We start from the raw sequence: 16,275 nt of genomic DNA, 5'->3' as shown, positions 1-16,275 counted from the left end.
CCAAAATGTTATTTAATAATATGATTTTTTACATTTTAGGAGATGGCCGAGATGTCGTATTCCTGCCAAAACCTGTTAGTAAGCTACAGTGGAGTAAGCAAGTTTGAATTACTAAATTACAACTATAATGCACGTTTAACTTGACAAAAAAATTGCGGAATATGCCATCAGCTATCATTGAAGTGTTTTCACCAAAACAATTTCTGCTCATGTCGATCTTGTTTTATAAAATAACTGCACATTAGTATTTTAATACTAAAACAAATTGACAGCGAAACAGGGTTTAAAGAGAGTAACATTCTAGGACCTTTTTTCGGTTTACATGGTTGGCACGAGCAGTTGGTGCGAAAAGATAATAGATCATTTAACACGAGAACAATGGTCTGACGCAGAGACTTCTAAAAGCTTCACGGAAGACAATGAATGCGAGGATGTGGTTCGAACAAAGCCATTTTTCTTTGACACTATATTCACGGATGAAGGTTTTAGAATAAAGCGCCGTGTAGAAGTTTAAAAAAATTATCGCGATATGTTATGAATATTAATATCGGTTATCGTCGATTTAAACCCTTATGCCCCATACTAGTGGCATCAAGTGTGGTATCACTGGAAAAGTGCGATCAAGGTCTACAACAATTTGTTAATTAAATGGTGCGGAATTGAAAATTTAATCATTTTTGGGGGGTGTTTTGCTGGGAGCAAAAATCGCGATATTGTTCATGTTCAGTGATAAATATGGAATTTTTTAATCTTTGAATTTTTTGAAAATTTTTCTTTCTTTGGCCAGGTAGGATAGTCTAAAGCGCCATGGCGAAATTTCGTTCGATTCCATGTCGAATTGAGGATGCTACAGACGTTTAAAAATTATCGCGATATGTTATGAATATTAATATCGGTTATCGTCGATTTAAACCCTTATGCCCCATACTAGTGACATCGAGTGTGGTATCACTGGAAAGGTGCGATCAAGGTCTACAACAATTTGTTAATTAAACGGTGCGGAATTGAAAATTTAATCTTTTTTGGGGGGTGTTTTGCTGGGAGCAAAAATCGCGATATTGTTCATATTCAGTGATAAATATGGAATTTTTTAATCTTTGAATTTTTTGAAAATTTTTCTTTCTTTGGCCAGGTAGGATAGTCTAAAGCGCCATGGCGAAATTTCGTTCGATTCCATCTCGAATTGAGGATGCTACAGACGTTTAAAAATTATCGCGATATGTTATGAATATTAATATCGGTTATCGTCGATTTAAACCCTTATGCCCCATACTAGTGGCATCGAGTGTGGTATCACTGGAAAGGTGCGATCAAGGTCTACAACAATTTGTTAATTAAACGGTGCGGAATTGAAAATTTAATCTTTTTTGGGGGGTGTTTTGCTGGGAGCAAAAATCGCGATATTGTTCATATTCAGTGATAAATATGGAATTTTTTAATCTTTGAATTTTTTGAAAATTTTTCTTTCTTTGGCCAGGTAGGATAGTCTAAAGCGCCGTGGCGAAATTTCGTTCGATTCCATCTTGAATTGAGGATGCTGCAGACGTTTAAAAATTATCGCGATATGTTATGAATATTAATATCGGTTATCGTCGATTTAAACCCTTATGCCCCATACTAGTGGCATCGAGTGTGGTATCACTGGAAAGGTGCAATCAAGGTCTACAACAATTTGTTAATTAAACGGTGCGGAAATTTTTTCATCTTGTCATTTATGACGAATATTAATATTGAATATTAATATTTTTCATAATTTTTATATTTTTTTTTTATATTCAGAAAGTACAGGCCTGTATTAGTATTGTGGTATAATTTTTTTTTCAAAATTTTGGTCGTAAATACGTTTATTTTTACTTTATCGTTTTTGTGCTAGCGCTTTGGTGCTGTGTAGCTTCTGGTGTAGTTACGATCTCCAGAATTATAATGTTTCTATGTTAACTATAGTTTTACTATTGCATCTACTTTTTTATTTTGCTGATATACATAAATACATTTAGTTTAAATCGTTGATTGGTTTATTTTTAAAACAAAAACGCTTAAAAACAGTAATTAAATTGATAGCAAAGTTTTTATTTTACACTAGTGTCGCTTTGTACAGCTATTTTAATATGTCATATATATTGCTTTTTGTATGTTAAAATCGAAATTGACTGACACTTTTTACTAAAGTAATATGAAACGTTGAAAAGGTTAAACAGATTTGGGCGCTGGTCTAGAATCCTACCACAACGTTGAAATGATTATTAAGCAATGCATAATATGTGGGTTAGGGTGTCGGTTAGTGTTTGGGTGTGGGTAGGTCAAGTAATATTGTTTAACACTATTACTGGACTCACCCAAACCCAAACGCTAACCGGCACCCTAACCCAAATAATGTTCGTTGTGGTAGGATTCTAGATGAGCGCCCAGATTTGTAGCTTGTACCCTTTTCTATGTCATTAATCACCTGTTTCGTACTAACAAGACTATTTGGGTTCGCGGGTCGAGAATTATGGTTATATTTATTTATTTCTTGCAATTTCAACTTTGACAACTCTGGTTTTGTTACTGCAAAAAAAGTGCTAGGATTGTAGATAGACCAACGCCAAATTTTGGTTTATAGTTTTATTCTTTTACTGTTCCACTGTGAAATACCTGTTTTGTTGCGCGGTTCAAGTTCAATCGTTCAAAACTGAAATAAAATGCTTTCTAGTCTAAAATACTTGATATTAGGGTTCCTCTTTGTCCTGGATTTTTTCACTCCCGAGAAACGGCATTGATAAAAGAAAATTCCAGGGACTCCTACGAAATTTTCGTGTCCTAACAACGTCATTATAATGTTTAAAATTTTTTATATTAACTCCAAACATTTAATTATTTATGTTCTGTAGTATTGCTTCTGCAATCTTCCAAGACCTTTTTGTATTAAAGGCTGCACCCTTACCTGTTTTTATTTAGAAAACAATCTATGCAGGGCCCATTTTTATTGGTAAAATAAATTTAATCAAGTTTTTCCGCTGGTCAGCTCAAATAAAGCAACTCATGCGACTTTAATAGGTTTGGTAATTTTTTTTAAGTTTTGCTATGTTCCCGAATAACCAGGTTTATATAAAAATTTCCAGAGATTCGTGATATAAAAGCATATCATAGATGCCGAAAAAATGGGTGTGCAAAGCATTTTTAGATACCTGGATTTCTGGTAGGTCGCCAAAATGTATAGATATGCCACAAAAAAATTTGCGGGTATGCTACTATTTAGTCAGCAAGAATAAGAACTTAAATGACGTTATTGAGTATTGTGAGTAAATAATCTTCTTATAAAACGGTAAGCAGACTTATGTTTTGCACGTTTGAGCAACTTTTTGTGTTAGTGTTCCACTAAATGCACTGGTATAGCCGCAGCTGAGAGTATAATAGTGCAAACTAATTGCAAAATTCTGGTGTGAACCCGATACAGAATGTTGACTAGTTGTACACCATGTTCAGCTAAGTTCTGCATGAAGACCAATCTGCGCTAAATTGTGGTGGGATTTCGAAAAAAAAAACATATTGGCACTCCTAAAAATTTGGTGTGAACTGGCATCAGGATAGTTTTTATTATATCAATAAACTGCATTTTGGTATTTTCTGATCAAAGCTGTTTTTATTTGAACAGATAATTGTCAGCTTTTAAGTTAACTCTAATAGAAAAGGATGAAGCTGACTAAACAAAGATTTCATGGTTTTGGTCATCTTGGAGTCAAAATTTCTAATCAAGTCCAATATGTGCTTTCACCATTTGAACAAAACCCATTAAAGGGAAACATTTCTAAAGGATTTCCGAACCTTCTTAGAAGAATCAATGATAGATTTTTTGTAATTGCTATACGTAAGTATTATTGATTTACAGCACATTTCAGAGCAGAAAATTGTATTTATTTTATTTTTAGCTGCTTTCGTTGCCTACAACTTCTATGCTTGGGGTTTAAAAGCACAAACACAGATGGACCGAAAAGATCCGAAGGAATATGAAAATGATGTTTGAGTATTTTAATTGCTATCCAATATTTAAAGCTTTTTCTGTTTTAATAAAGTTCTCACAAAGAAGACTGTTGGGTCCTTAATTTGCTAACAAAATAACACAAAACAAGGCTTCTAACTTTGAATTGGCGCTGGTGATTTCGTTCAGTAAAACATGTATACTGTTTACTTTATTAGTGATGTATTGGGTTGCCAGCACAACATCATTCAACAAATCAAAACACTATTTAAGAAAAATCATCCAATGAAACCACATACAATGCAAAAAACGGTGTGGGTATTTAACTAAGCGTCAGACAACCTAGAGTGTTTGTGATAAAACAAATACATAACCCTGCTTATAAAACTTATTTACAATAAAAAGCAAACTACAGTATATATATATATTTATATATATATATATAAGAGACCAGTAATAGGACAAGATTATAACAAACCCATCATATTTTGTCAGGTATCATAATAGGTGACCGTTAAACAAATAGAATATTTATAGCTATGTTTGTTTACCTATAGAACAACTGCATAGAAAACCAATATATACAGAACTAAAGTGCTGGTGAAAAATATATAGTGAAATCAAGTGGTAACAATTACACCAAAAAATTATTTTTAAATTCGAGAAACTGTATATACTTTATTAGGTTTGAACTTTTGTGTTTACTATTGTCAGTGTTGTAATGACTTGAGTCAAGTCGTTTGGACTAATGACAGACTCTCATCTTTTAGGCAATAACCTTGGGCTATAATCAAGTGTTTCCAAATTTTTGCGTATTTCTTGGTTTTTAGTTCAGTAATTGCTTATAATCAAGACGAGTTTAAAAATTCCAAAAGTTTCAAGTCTTTTTGGCCAATGACTTGGGTTGAAAATTTAGCTATTTATCCAAATGTTTGCACATGAAACAATGGAATTGCTATATGTTGCGTTTTTATGCTAATTATAAATTGACTGGGACTTTAGTCATTTTGAAATGACTTGTTTACAACCTTGACTAGTGACTATTGTATTAAATAAATAATGCCCTTAGCGGAGAAGTTTCATTCATTTTTTCACAGTGATGCAAAAACCCAAACAACTGTTTAACATTTATCTTTAAATTAGTTAAAAGTATTATTAAATGCACAAACAGTCAAGAAATCACAAAGAGTTTAAAGGTATGACATAAAAGCAATAAACAGCATAAAAACAAAATACCTAACTAGTCATACAAAATAAAAAAAGTTTAAACAATGCTTCCAGGTCCTTTATTTATTGAATTGAAATTGTCTGGTAAAATTTCCAGTGGCTGCTTAAGATGAAAAAATTCCTTTAGGTTTTTCAGAATTCCTTGATCAAAAGGGTTGTTGAATGAACCATTACCATCTTTTAGGTATTCATAACGATGGGCATTAAGGCGCTCATTTGTAGTCATGTTAACAATTGCCTGATATGTCTGAAAATCGTAAAAAGTTTTTAGAAAATAAAGCAGAAACATAACCACGATAACAGCACATGTTATTGGACAGGTTTACCAAGTCCTATTTAGTCTAATTATTTTAATTATAGTTTTGTTTCCATTTAGTGATTTTTATATGGATTATAATTAATTGAGAGCTATCTAATTTGATAAAACTTTAAACGACAAAAGAATATGAATATTACACATTAGGCTAATAAATACAGTAATGTGTGTTACCGTAAAAAATGATAGTCCAAACACAATAAAGGTAAACATTCCCATTAAAATTCCTCCTAGCACCAAAATAATATCCCATGGAAAATGTTTGGACATGTACCAGACAAAGAAATCACCAGTCAGTAGAGTGATGAACATACCATAGAGAAACACCAAAAAGTAATTCCTTAAACAAAAATAAGCAATTAAAAAGGGTTTATGTTTGTAATTGATTAAGTATGCTTTTATACCTGTTTTTGTATCCAACAACGTTGTATATGTAAGGACAGTAATGATCAAAGTGCTTTACACATCTGTTTGTCACCCGACAATGCTTGGCTCGAAGTGGGCGGACCAGTCGACAGGTATGACACAACCTACTTAAAGGATTTTGTCCTTGCTTCCACTCATCATAGAAGGCAACCTATACATTACTTAATTATTAGTGTTGACTTGAATGAAGTCTTATGGACAATAACTTGGGTTGAAATGAAGTACTTTCGTTAAGCATTTTTCGTTATAAATTTGGTGTATTTCTTTTTTAGCAGCATAAAACAATTTGCTTGCTATATGTTGCATTTTGTGTTATTTTTGCAGTTTAGTTACTGCTTATAATCAAACTAAATAACCAATTTTAATAGTTTAACATTTAATTGTTATGACAAGGACTTGACTTGAAATTGAACTGCTGGAACACGAGTTATTTCAAAGTAACTTGTTTACAACACTGCGTATTATACTTCACAATTTTGAATTAAATAAATGCCTGTGAATCCTTACCTGTTTAAGAGCCTGGTCATACCCATCAACATTTTTTGGCAAAAACCCAGGGTCCATGTTTGTTGCTTTTATCAGACTGTACCACATTACAAACCTGTTATGTAATTTTAACATATTTATTATAAATACGATTTAGCTGTAGTATTTCCAACATTTTAGCAGTCCAGTACTTACGTATTAACAAAAAACAAGAGGTGTATTGTCTGGAAGTTTAACGTGTATGGCAAAACTTTAAAAATATAAGCAGGGTAACCATAGCAACATGTGGCAAGAACTAGAAATAAAAAAGCACCCTTGGTTTTTCCTGGAGGACCAAAGAAAATAGTTCTGTGGAAATAAGAGTTTTGATAGTTTGTTAATACAGTACAAAGTTGAAGATGTTCCCTAGACCTCTGTAGTGTCTTACTTGAAATTAAATGCAGGTAAATAGCTAGTCCGTTTCATTTTTAAACCATCAAAGTAGGAAATAAGGTCAGTGTACTTTCGGCCTTTGGCAAGTTTAGTAGGAGTGTTGCCATTATGATCCTCTAAATTCACATCTGCACCATCCTTAAAAACACATATTTAATTTTATTTGTGTTAATATAAATTTACCATTAGTTCAAACATAATGTACCTACTAAGCACTTATCCCATTAATTTTTGCCATCTATGAAGCTGTCAAAAAGTTCGTTTTAATACAAAAATGTGAGTTAACTGTATAAATTCAAATATACTTCAAAATAAACAATTTTAGTTACTTTTTCAGACTAGTTACAATTTCGCAGTAGACAAAATTTGTGATAATTTCAGTCAATAGGATAAATTATATTTGACACTTAAACGTCTTTACTACAGATTATGTTTAATTCCCAATTCAGGACATGGCTGATATAACAAAGATATGGAACTGTTAAAAACAAAGATTTTTTTTCAAAAATGAAGAGGTTCTGCACAAAAGGCCCTAAAGAGACACTGACATATAAAGTTGACAGGTGTAAATTATAGGGCATTCTGGTAGTTAATCAGAAAAGGTTAATCTTCCCAATGTCGTGACCGTTAATTGCAACCACACACCAAATTTTACATGATTTACTAAAACAATTAACAAACAAACTTTAGATATGTGTTATACCTGTTCACATAGAAGTTTTACTGTGAGCAGATCACCACTAAGGGTTGCAAGATGTAAAGGATATTGACCAAAGTTATCCTTTTGCTTTGGGTTAAATCCAGAATAAATAAGTAGCCTGGTCAGCTCACAGTGTCCTTGGCAACAAAAAATATAATTGTTTAATGATTTAGGCTCAATTTGACTTGACATAGTGCGCAATAACAACTAGCCTTATATTTTTATGTGAGAAATTTTAAACACAATAGTTAAGCCACATTGAATTGAACAACAGAGCTTGTAAATACATAGGAACTTGCAAAACTTTTTGGTAATAATATTACATTATAAATTTAGGGTATGGATTTACAATTCCTGCAAAATGGCCTTTGAACAGTCATTGGGGTTTTGAATCAGTTGTGAAATATATTTTGCAATTGATCGCTTTTTAATTATAAATACCCGTCACAAAATTGGAATTAATTAAATAAATAAAACTATTATTAATTCATGTAAACTCTATATTTGGCTTCCTTATTGAAGATTTAAAACCTACTTATCTAGAATAACTAGGCAATAGGCATACCCTGGGCCTAGGAGGAGTGGTCCTTAAACTGAGTTCATGTCAAGGTTCAAAGAATATAAATTGCTTTTTAGACAAGAATGCATTTCAAAATTAGGCTGTTTCTACATTTTTGATGTTTATTTGTTTTATTTAGTATTACGATTGTTTAACCAGTTAAAGGTAAGGGTTAGGTGCAGAGGGCAGTGTTAAAAAGTCATTTTAAAAGTCCCAGTAAAAACCATGTAATTTGTATCAAAAATTAGTAAACGCATTACAATCCTAGCAATATTTCACACAGAAAACACCAAAAGTGAAAAAAATAGCATTAGTTTAACATTTATCCATTGACCAAAAACCAAATTTAACTAAAATGTAGTTAATTTAACCACTTAAGTTGTTTATACAAATTACTTAACTAAAATTTAAGTCTTTGTCAAGTTACTTGTCCGACAGACCTAATCTAAATTAAGTCAAGTCATTGACATTTCACTCTTGGTTAGATGTGTCTGTAAGTTAACAAACAATAGAAATGGAAGAATACCATAATCGACAAGAGCAATTTAAATTCCTAGCCATAAGAATAGGATTCAATCTCAAATAGGTATATAAACTAACCTTTAAATGCTGCCCAGTGGAGGGCATTATCTCCTTCTTTATCAACAACTTGGAGTCTTGCACCCTTGCCCATCAAGAAACCGGCAACTATTGTACGCCCATACTGTGCAGCTATAATTAGTGGTGTACAACCTTTGTTGTCAACACTGTCGATTGAAATGCCAGCCTAAAATAAACTGTCAAGTTAAAAAAAGGGAAAAAATGTTTTTTTTTCTGTATGGAAATCGGATGTGTTACCTGTAGAAGAATATCAACAGCAGAAATATGTCCATTTACACATGCCCAATGAATAGGTTGAGCACCAAGTTGATTTTTGGCACTAATATCCAGTGGTGCCTACAAAACAAAGTGTTTTTCTAACAGTAAAATGAGTGGGCTTGGCATGTTACATGACTTACTTAAAGTAATTAAAAATGCACACCTTTATTTGAACAAAATATCTTAAAACATGAGTATGTCCACCAAGAGCTGCCCAGTGAATAGGAGTGTGACCATCTTTGTCAAATTGAGTTAAAATTGACATTCCATGTTGATCAACCAAGTCTTGAACAGGTATTAAAAATCTGTAATATTGTTTAAATTCTAAGTCAAGAAATAGATGCTGAGTTGGGTTGCTTAGGGTGCTCAAAATTGTTGACAATACAATTAACTATAATTTATAAGCAATGTATTGCATTCTGGTTTATTGAAAGGGCCGAATAAGTTACTCAACATATAAAAAATTAGGATCAAGCTACTAAATATTAAATTAAACTATAACCCAGCCCCTTTAAAGACGGAAGTCAGACTAATAAACAATAACGTAAGCCAACCTCAATATGTTGCATTGTCTAAGAAAACTATGAATAATTATATGAAAGACAAAACCAATTATAACTAATGTTAAATAAAGCTATTAGTTATTAAATTTACTGTTTGCTTTTTTAAACATTAAAACTGTGGTAGAGCACAACATGGGGATAAAAACAATAGTAATAACAATATTTACCCCTGTTTGGCAACGTGAAAGATGTCCTGAAGTTTTTCCATTTGTTGTGCTTGATTTTCCACATTGGCGTTGCAACAGTCGCCATTTTCACCATGCTTATGCACTGGACGGGTCAACTTGGATTCGTCACCGAGCAGGGGAGTTGTAGAAAATTGATTAGCCATATTGCTATGATAACCAAAAACGGGCGAGATCACGTTTTAAAACGCCCACAACGACACGGTCGACGACTCTGACATATTTATCTTTCGATAAAACGTCGCATTTCTAATGACGTCACAAAGCCAATCGTGATAATCGTTATAACAATTTTCCGCTACTTTTCATGTTCTCTGCTATACAATAATCCTAATAATTCTGAATTAAGTAGCAATTTTAGCTTTGGTTATTCATAGCAACATGGTCACCTACCCACTAAAGAGACGTGTTCCACCTGAATAAATTTTCAACAAGGTACCCTACTATACTACTGGGCAGCTAGCCATTCAGCATTTATTTGTTCTTCATTAGAAACGTTAAGAGTTACGATTAGATTTTGCAGTAAAATAAAAACGGAAAACCTATGATACGATTGCGTTTTTATTGTTTATTTAATATATATTATGTACTTTAATTTTTAAACACGATTGTTTCTTATTTGACGTCAGACGTTTAATTTTTTTGAGGATGTGCAGTTGTGCAATGAGGGTTGAATTTGTACACAACTGAGCTTCAGAAATCTAGCACAACTTGAACTTTTTCAAAATTTAGGTGTGCACTAGGGTTCCTCTCCGGGAATGTTTTGATGGGAAATTTCCAGGATTTCCTTGCAAATTAACGATCCCGAATCTCGGGGAAATTTTTTATAATCCTGGTTAGTCCATCAGGGTTGGTAGCCGAGGTCGCATATACGGGCGTTTATGTCGCATATACGGGCGCTTGTAGGTCGCATATACGGGCGGAGATGTCGCATATACGGGCGTTCGCATAATGTCGCATATACGGGCGAATTTCTCTACCGAATATACTGTAAAACCTAGCAAAACTTTAAAAACTTGTCGTTTTTGACTGATATAAAGAAAATAAAATATTACCACACCTATTAAAGTCGTTGCCTGAGTTGCTTTATTTGCGCTTCCCAGCAGAAAAACTTGATTAATTTAAATTCTATTAATAAAAATGTGCCCTGCATGCGCTTTTTTTTAAATATAAACAAATAAGGGTGCAGCCTTTATTACGAGAAGGTCTTGTAAGATTGCAGAAGCTATCCTTTTGTGGAAAAAGTTTGTCAGTGCAATCTCCATATTTTGCAGTAAGCAGTGTGCATCTCTGAATAAAATGAAATGTGGTAACTAAACTAATGAGGAAAGTTATTATTTCTAATAAAAATATATGCCCAACTAATAATAACTAATTAAAACTATATAACTGCTGCAATTATAGAGTTCACCTACTGTATGTAAGCTAAAACTTAAATAATTATGGCAACCTCCGATGTTTGTGATATTCTTGAACTAAAAGGTGATGAAGGTAAAACTATCACAAAGGCAAGTATAATCAATGCTGGGCAAAAGAAGAAGCCTAAGCAAAAAGAAAATGCATTCAAGAGACCAGAAGGAATGCACCGTGAATTGTATGCATTGCTTTATCATGATAACATGGATAAACCCCCACTGCTCCCAACAGATTCGATACCAACTTATCAAACAGCAAAAGCCAAGTTAAGTTGTGTTGTAGTGCGTCCTTGGAAATGGATGCCATTTACCAACCCTGCACGTTCTGATGGTGCTGTCTTTCATCACTGGCGAAGAACCGAGGACCAGGGTAAAGATTACTTATTTGCAAAATTTGACAAAGCTGTCCAGATACCAGTTTATTCTGAACAAGAGTATCATCAGTATCTTGCCAGAGAGGACTGGTCCCAAGATGAAACAGCTCACCTTTTTGACCTTTGTCGAAGATTCGATTTACGTTGGCATATTGTTTATGACCGTTTTGATCACTCTCGTTTCACTCATGAAAAGAAGAGGACATTGGAAGATATGAAAGAGCGATTTTATGGAATTTGTAACAGTCTTGGTAAGATGAGAAAACAACCAGGCGAGGACTTTGATGAAATTGTATATGATGCAGACCATGAAAGACGAAGAAGACAACAACTTAGAAAGTTGTATGCCAGAACAGAGGAGCAGGTAGAAGAAGAAGCTATGCTGGTCGAGGAACTGAAAAGGATTGAAGCCAGAAAGAGAGAGCGGGACAAAAAATCACAAGACCTACAAAAACTTATTGCATTTGATTCTGGTACAGAGGGCTTCAGAAGAGCAGACCGCAAATCAAGCAAGAAGAAATCCCTTGGAACAATAAAAAGAGAAGGTCAAATTGATGATAAAGTTTCAGAAATGACATATGGAATTAAGTTTCCAGATAACAAGTCGTCAGGTGTTACACTTAGATCCCAGCTTATGAAACTTCCTACCTCTCTTGGCCAAAAGAAAACTAAGTCACTAGAATTGCTTCTGACAGAACTTAAACTTGAACAACATCCAATGCCAACAGAAAATGTTGTACAAATGTACAACCGTCTTCGCAGTGATATGGTATACCTCTATGATCTTAAAGTTGCTTATGCTAATAATGAAATGGAGTTACAGACACTTCGCTACAAGTGGGATGCTATTGCACCTGGACATATGCCTCCTGTTGATAATACCCATCCTTTAGTTATTAAAAAAGATTCATTTGGTGCGTTTTCAAAGAGACATGGTAATGATATTCAAAGTGATGGCGACTCAACTGCAAGAACAGACTCAGCCTCAGATCAATTAATTGATGTTGGCTGCCCATCTCCACCTATTAAAAAAGTTATATTAAGTTAAACTGACTTCTCATACAAAATATTTTACATGTTTTTTCTGCATAAACAATTATTTTTCTTTATATGCATGTTGTAATAATGGTAAGACTATTAGTTAAAAACACATACATATTTGTAATTATTTCCTATTACTTTAATATGACATACAACAAGACCCCAAGGCAGACTACAGTGTATTACTTGCCTGATTTGTTATATCGTTTTAAGTAACCGCCTTTTCTCTGTAGAATTAAAATGGCTGCAAAGCAACTAATTAACCTTTCTAAAAATCTTCGTGAATTGAGACTACATCTTTGCCAAACTTCTCCTTCAAGTCAAGGAATTAGGTGAGATATATAAAGTTTGGTTTGAGATTGCTGCACAACTATTATTACTGTTTTTGCAGGAATTTTATACAAAACGACTATGTTGCAGTAAAACAAGCTAATCCTAAATTTCCAATACTCATCAGGGAATGTAGTTTAGTTGAACCAAAAGTATTTGCAAGATATGGTGAGTCAAAGGTGTAGTTTTCAAAAAAAATACCCTAGACATATTTTTATTTAAAAAACTATTTTTGTGTGTAAAGATTAAATAGTAAAAAATATTAAGCGAAACATGAATCACAAACCTTTTTAAATCTGAGAGGTACTTCATGGGAGTTATACTAAGGATAGTTTGTCTTTAATTGTATTTTATAATTGCAAATTTTAACACACTGGTACTTTTTGTAATATAATAAATTTATTGTAAAATTAATTTAATTTTTTGTTAAAAGCCCACAGTGAGTTGTTTTATTTAGAACAGGGGTGACAAACCTATTTGCTGTCGCGGGCCACTGTTTCAGTTACGGCTGAGTAAGCGGGCCACACAACTTTTTACTCATACTATAAAACCTGTTAAACTCATAAACAACTGTTCGTCAAACGAAACGAATCATCAATACCCATGCGAAAATACAGCTGAAATTATTTAACGCAATATTGAAATATGAAATAATAAAAAATAAACATTTAACGAAATGTTTTGCTCAATGAGAAATTTGGAAACATTGTTGCTTACTAAGCGCTTGATAATTAGGACAAACTGTCAATGTGGCAACTCTCAACTGAATACTAAGATTTTTGTCTATTAGCCTTGACCTGTAACGACTTAGAAAAAAATTGGTCGCATAGATATGTGCTTCCAAAAACAGATGACCATGCAAGTGAGCTTGCTCTTAAGTTTGGAAACTCTTCCTTTAATAAACGCGATAAAATTCAAGCAACGGCTTGTTCAAATACATAGCCTTCAGCGTATCACCACTTTGTAGTTTTATGAGTTCGATTTGGCTCACATGGTGTTCAATTATTATTAGTATCTTTTATGACACAACAATAAATAAACAGTTGAATTCTGAATTGATGGTTACTGTATGGATTTACACAACAGTTTCTAGTATTCCAGAATGATATACACGTTACTCAATCCAGATATCAGCTTTTGATATCGCATCGCAAAGAGTAGAATCGGGTCAAAGAAACTTCAAGACTGCCGTGGTTTAACCCGCATGCTTCGCGGGCCACACAAAATTCGTTTGCGGGCCACATGTTCGTCACCCCTGATTTAGAACAACCTGTAGGTGCCTTATGTTTTTTTAGGGCAGCCTGATTGCCACCGGTAGGTGATTCCTAGTGCAGAATATTTAGAATATTCTGCAACTAAATTATTTTAGCACTGTAGAAGCAGAATTTTACAGGTATTAAAGTAACAAATATTAAACTATTTGATAAAAATAACTTCAAATTTAATAGTTGTCCTCAGTTTTCTACTTTCAATTTGTAGCACTTCTAAAGATGCATTTAATTAGTTATTTTTCTCATTCATGGCCATTTTGTTGCAGCCAAAGGTGTAGAAAGAAGTGTTTCAGTGTCCAACAAGTCACCTGAAGAGATTGCAACCACAATTCGGGAATTACTCAAACCACCACACTAAATGATTTTATTTTACTTTTATTGTTCAACTTTCTACTTTTGAAATAGCATAAATTTGAAACCTAAAGCAAATTTTGTGTTGAAGTTGAAAGGATTGTGGTAAAGTTTACCCAATTATATGTAGAGAATTTGTTTGTTATTTTATACTTACCATTCTAAAATGGGGCTATTAGGTAGATTTGTTATAGTAACGCATGCCCCCACAAAAGAAAGTGAGTAAATGTATGAACACCAAAGTCATTTAAAAGTGCTTATATATATATTGGGATGTTTTTGGTCTTTCAACTACAGGCCTGTATGTCAGGATTAACTTGTAGTATACCACTTGCTGCCAGTGACGTGCGGTGAGGTTCCTAGATGGTGAGGCACATTTTTTTCGAGTCACGTTTTTCTTTTAACAACCACAAAAACGGTATCGTATTAATGAAAAAAAAAGTTTGAACTTTTTTTTGTTTAGCTTTTGCCATTATATGAACTGCGTATCGAACACAAATAAATATGCTAGCAAACCGTTTCGAGCAGCAACTGACTGAGTTTTAGCGCAATACTTAAAAACCATTCAGTACAGAGAGCAAAAACAAAATAACAACTACATTAGTATAGCAAACGTAATAGTGACTACATGGTTTGTGGCGTAAGAGTGCATGACAATTGAAGGTGTGGCATGCCTGTGATCGACTGTTGTGGTAGGCAACTGCTCATAAATGCTACAAAACAAATTATTGTTAAGAGTACAATATTTATAAATTTTTTGGTGGCCATGGCCCCCCTGGCTACGCCTATTCCAGCCCCACATCCACTTTTTTTTTGACCAATCTCTTTGAAAGTTGCGTGTTATTTTTTTTTGTACAGTCGTCTGATGTAAAACTTTTAAATTTGCAACAGGTCTGCCTTTATTTATGATTTAAACTTTAGAGCTTTACACTACAAGAAGTCAATGTACAATTGTACACGCACTATGCGAGCATTCAAGCTGGACAAAGAAAGGTTTCATGGTGTGGACGTCATAATTGAGACATGCCTCAAATCATAGCTAAATCGTTCATGTTTTCCGAGAGAATTTGCGAAAGAAAAGGGCACGCATAATGCAGTGGTATGGCACTTTTGTGATCTGAAGAGAGGCACGGCTTGGCGCTGCCTCTCTTCGCGTATTTCAATGATTTTAACCGCTTGAACGCTTGATATGAATACCGCAACAGAAATATAGGAAAAAACAAAGCATGCTTTAGGTATAGAAACGTAAAATTTGCGGTAAAAATTTAACTGATATAAGTTTTGTTTGATATATCTTTTGCTTTGCCAGATGTTGTCAGGGGAGGCACTGCCTCCCCTGACTGCACGTCCCTGCTTGCTGCGCTATAACTACAAAAATATTTTATATGTTGTAAATAGCCTACATGAAAAAAAAATAGTCTACATGAGTTCATATGTATGAAATATCCAAAATAACCAACTAGTAAAAAAGCCTGATCGACAATGCAAATGCAGTTTTCAACTTTTTTTATTTGTGGCACACCAACGAGGTCAGTGATGAAGGTAAAGCCTAAACGCTTTTCTGACAAACCGGTGAAAAAACTTTTTTACTGACTCTGTTCGTTTAACAGGCCCTCCCAGTATTTTTATGGATGTATTTGAACTAAGATTTCAGTTGCATATTTGTGCACTACGAACGGTAGTTTTAGGTTTCTAAAGGTTTATTTTTTTGATGTCCTGTACGTAACTTTGTGACGTAATCTCTTAAAATTGTCATTAGTTTTTGGTAAACATTCTGGGAATT

General features: G+C 33.6%; 4 protein-coding genes across 4 annotated transcripts; 3 read left to right on the top strand and 1 right to left on the bottom strand.

The window, feature by feature from the left end:
* Positions 1 to 3,638: 3,638 nt before the first annotated feature.
* LOC146160628 (cytochrome b-c1 complex subunit 8-like) lies at positions 3,639 to 4,067 on the top strand. The gene is made up of 2 exons (XM_083383956.1): positions 3,639 to 3,847; positions 3,909 to 4,067. Exons 1-2 carry the CDS (start codon positions 3,673 to 3,675, stop codon positions 4,001 to 4,003), a joined length of 270 nt encoding a protein of 89 aa, XP_083240082.1. The 5' UTR covers positions 3,639 to 3,672; the 3' UTR covers positions 4,004 to 4,067.
* An 86-nt stretch (positions 4,068 to 4,153) lies between these two features.
* On the bottom strand, positions 4,154 to 10,024 carry LOC146160627 (uncharacterized). Its single transcript, XM_083383955.1, has 11 exons — positions 9,693 to 10,024; positions 9,126 to 9,267; positions 8,942 to 9,040; positions 8,705 to 8,870; positions 7,549 to 7,682; positions 6,841 to 6,983; positions 6,609 to 6,761; positions 6,435 to 6,528; positions 5,906 to 6,078; positions 5,676 to 5,841; positions 4,154 to 5,432 (listed from the first exon to the last, which is right to left on the bottom strand). The coding sequence occupies exons 1-11, from the start codon at positions 9,854 to 9,856 to the stop codon at positions 5,223 to 5,225; spliced, it is 1,644 nt and encodes a 547-aa protein (XP_083240081.1). The 5' UTR covers positions 9,857 to 10,024; the 3' UTR covers positions 4,154 to 5,222.
* Positions 10,025 to 11,118: 1,094 nt separating this feature from the next.
* On the top strand, positions 11,119 to 12,549 carry LOC146160626 (DNA methyltransferase 1-associated protein 1-like). Its single transcript, XM_083383662.1, has one exon. The coding sequence runs from the start codon at positions 11,153 to 11,155 to the stop codon at positions 12,545 to 12,547; it is 1,395 nt and encodes a 464-aa protein (XP_083239788.1). The 5' UTR covers positions 11,119 to 11,152; the 3' UTR covers positions 12,548 to 12,549.
* Positions 12,550 to 12,619: 70 nt separating this feature from the next.
* On the top strand, positions 12,620 to 14,987 carry LOC146160625 (NADH dehydrogenase [ubiquinone] 1 alpha subcomplex subunit 2-like). The gene is made up of 3 exons (XM_083383663.1): positions 12,620 to 12,872; positions 12,932 to 13,038; positions 14,408 to 14,987. The coding sequence occupies exons 1-3, from the start codon at positions 12,781 to 12,783 to the stop codon at positions 14,497 to 14,499; spliced, it is 291 nt and encodes a 96-aa protein (XP_083239789.1). The 5' UTR covers positions 12,620 to 12,780; the 3' UTR covers positions 14,500 to 14,987.
* The last annotated feature ends 1,288 nt before the right edge of the window (positions 14,988 to 16,275 follow it).

The sequence above is a fragment of the Ascidiella aspersa genome, chromosome 3 (genome assembly GCF_963924565.1).
Source record: "Ascidiella aspersa chromosome 3, kaAscAspe10.2, whole genome shotgun sequence".
Taxonomy (NCBI): Eukaryota; Metazoa; Chordata; class Ascidiacea; order Phlebobranchia; family Ascidiidae; genus Ascidiella; species Ascidiella aspersa.
Note: the sequence above shows the minus strand (reverse complement) of the source record. Positions and strands in the feature narration are given on the sequence as shown.

What these genes read in the sequence shown, in the direction of transcription:
- LOC146160628 (XM_083383956.1), top strand. Translation starts at nt 3,673, where the DNA reads ATGAAGCTGACTAAACAAAGATTTCATGGTTTTGGTCATCTTGGAGTC. An exon ending in ATTTTTTGTAATTGCTATAC is followed by an intron (nt 3,848 to 3,908) that starts GTAAGTATTATT and finishes TTTTATTTTTAG; the next exon opens with CTGCTTTCGTTGCCTACAAC.
- LOC146160627 (XM_083383955.1), bottom strand. Translation starts at nt 9,856, where the DNA reads ATGGCTAATCAATTTTCTACAACTCCCCTGCTCGGTGACGAATCCAAG. An exon ending in GTTGTTGGATACAAAAACAG is followed by an intron (nt 5,842 to 5,905) that starts GTATAAAAGCAT and finishes TTTTTGTTTAAG; the next exon opens with GAATTACTTTTTGGTGTTTC. An exon ending in TTGGACTATCATTTTTTACG is followed by an intron (nt 5,433 to 5,675) that starts GTAACACACATT and finishes TACGATTTTCAG; the next exon opens with ACATATCAGGCAATTGTTAA.
- LOC146160626 (XM_083383662.1), top strand. Translation starts at nt 11,153, where the DNA reads ATGGCAACCTCCGATGTTTGTGATATTCTTGAACTAAAAGGTGATGAA.
- LOC146160625 (XM_083383663.1), top strand. Translation starts at nt 12,781, where the DNA reads ATGGCTGCAAAGCAACTAATTAACCTTTCTAAAAATCTTCGTGAATTG. An exon ending in CCTTCAAGTCAAGGAATTAG is followed by an intron (nt 12,873 to 12,931) that starts GTGAGATATATA and finishes CTGTTTTTGCAG; the next exon opens with GAATTTTATACAAAACGACT. An exon ending in AAAAGTATTTGCAAGATATG is followed by an intron (nt 13,039 to 14,407) that starts GTGAGTCAAAGG and finishes ATTTTGTTGCAG; the next exon opens with CCAAAGGTGTAGAAAGAAGT.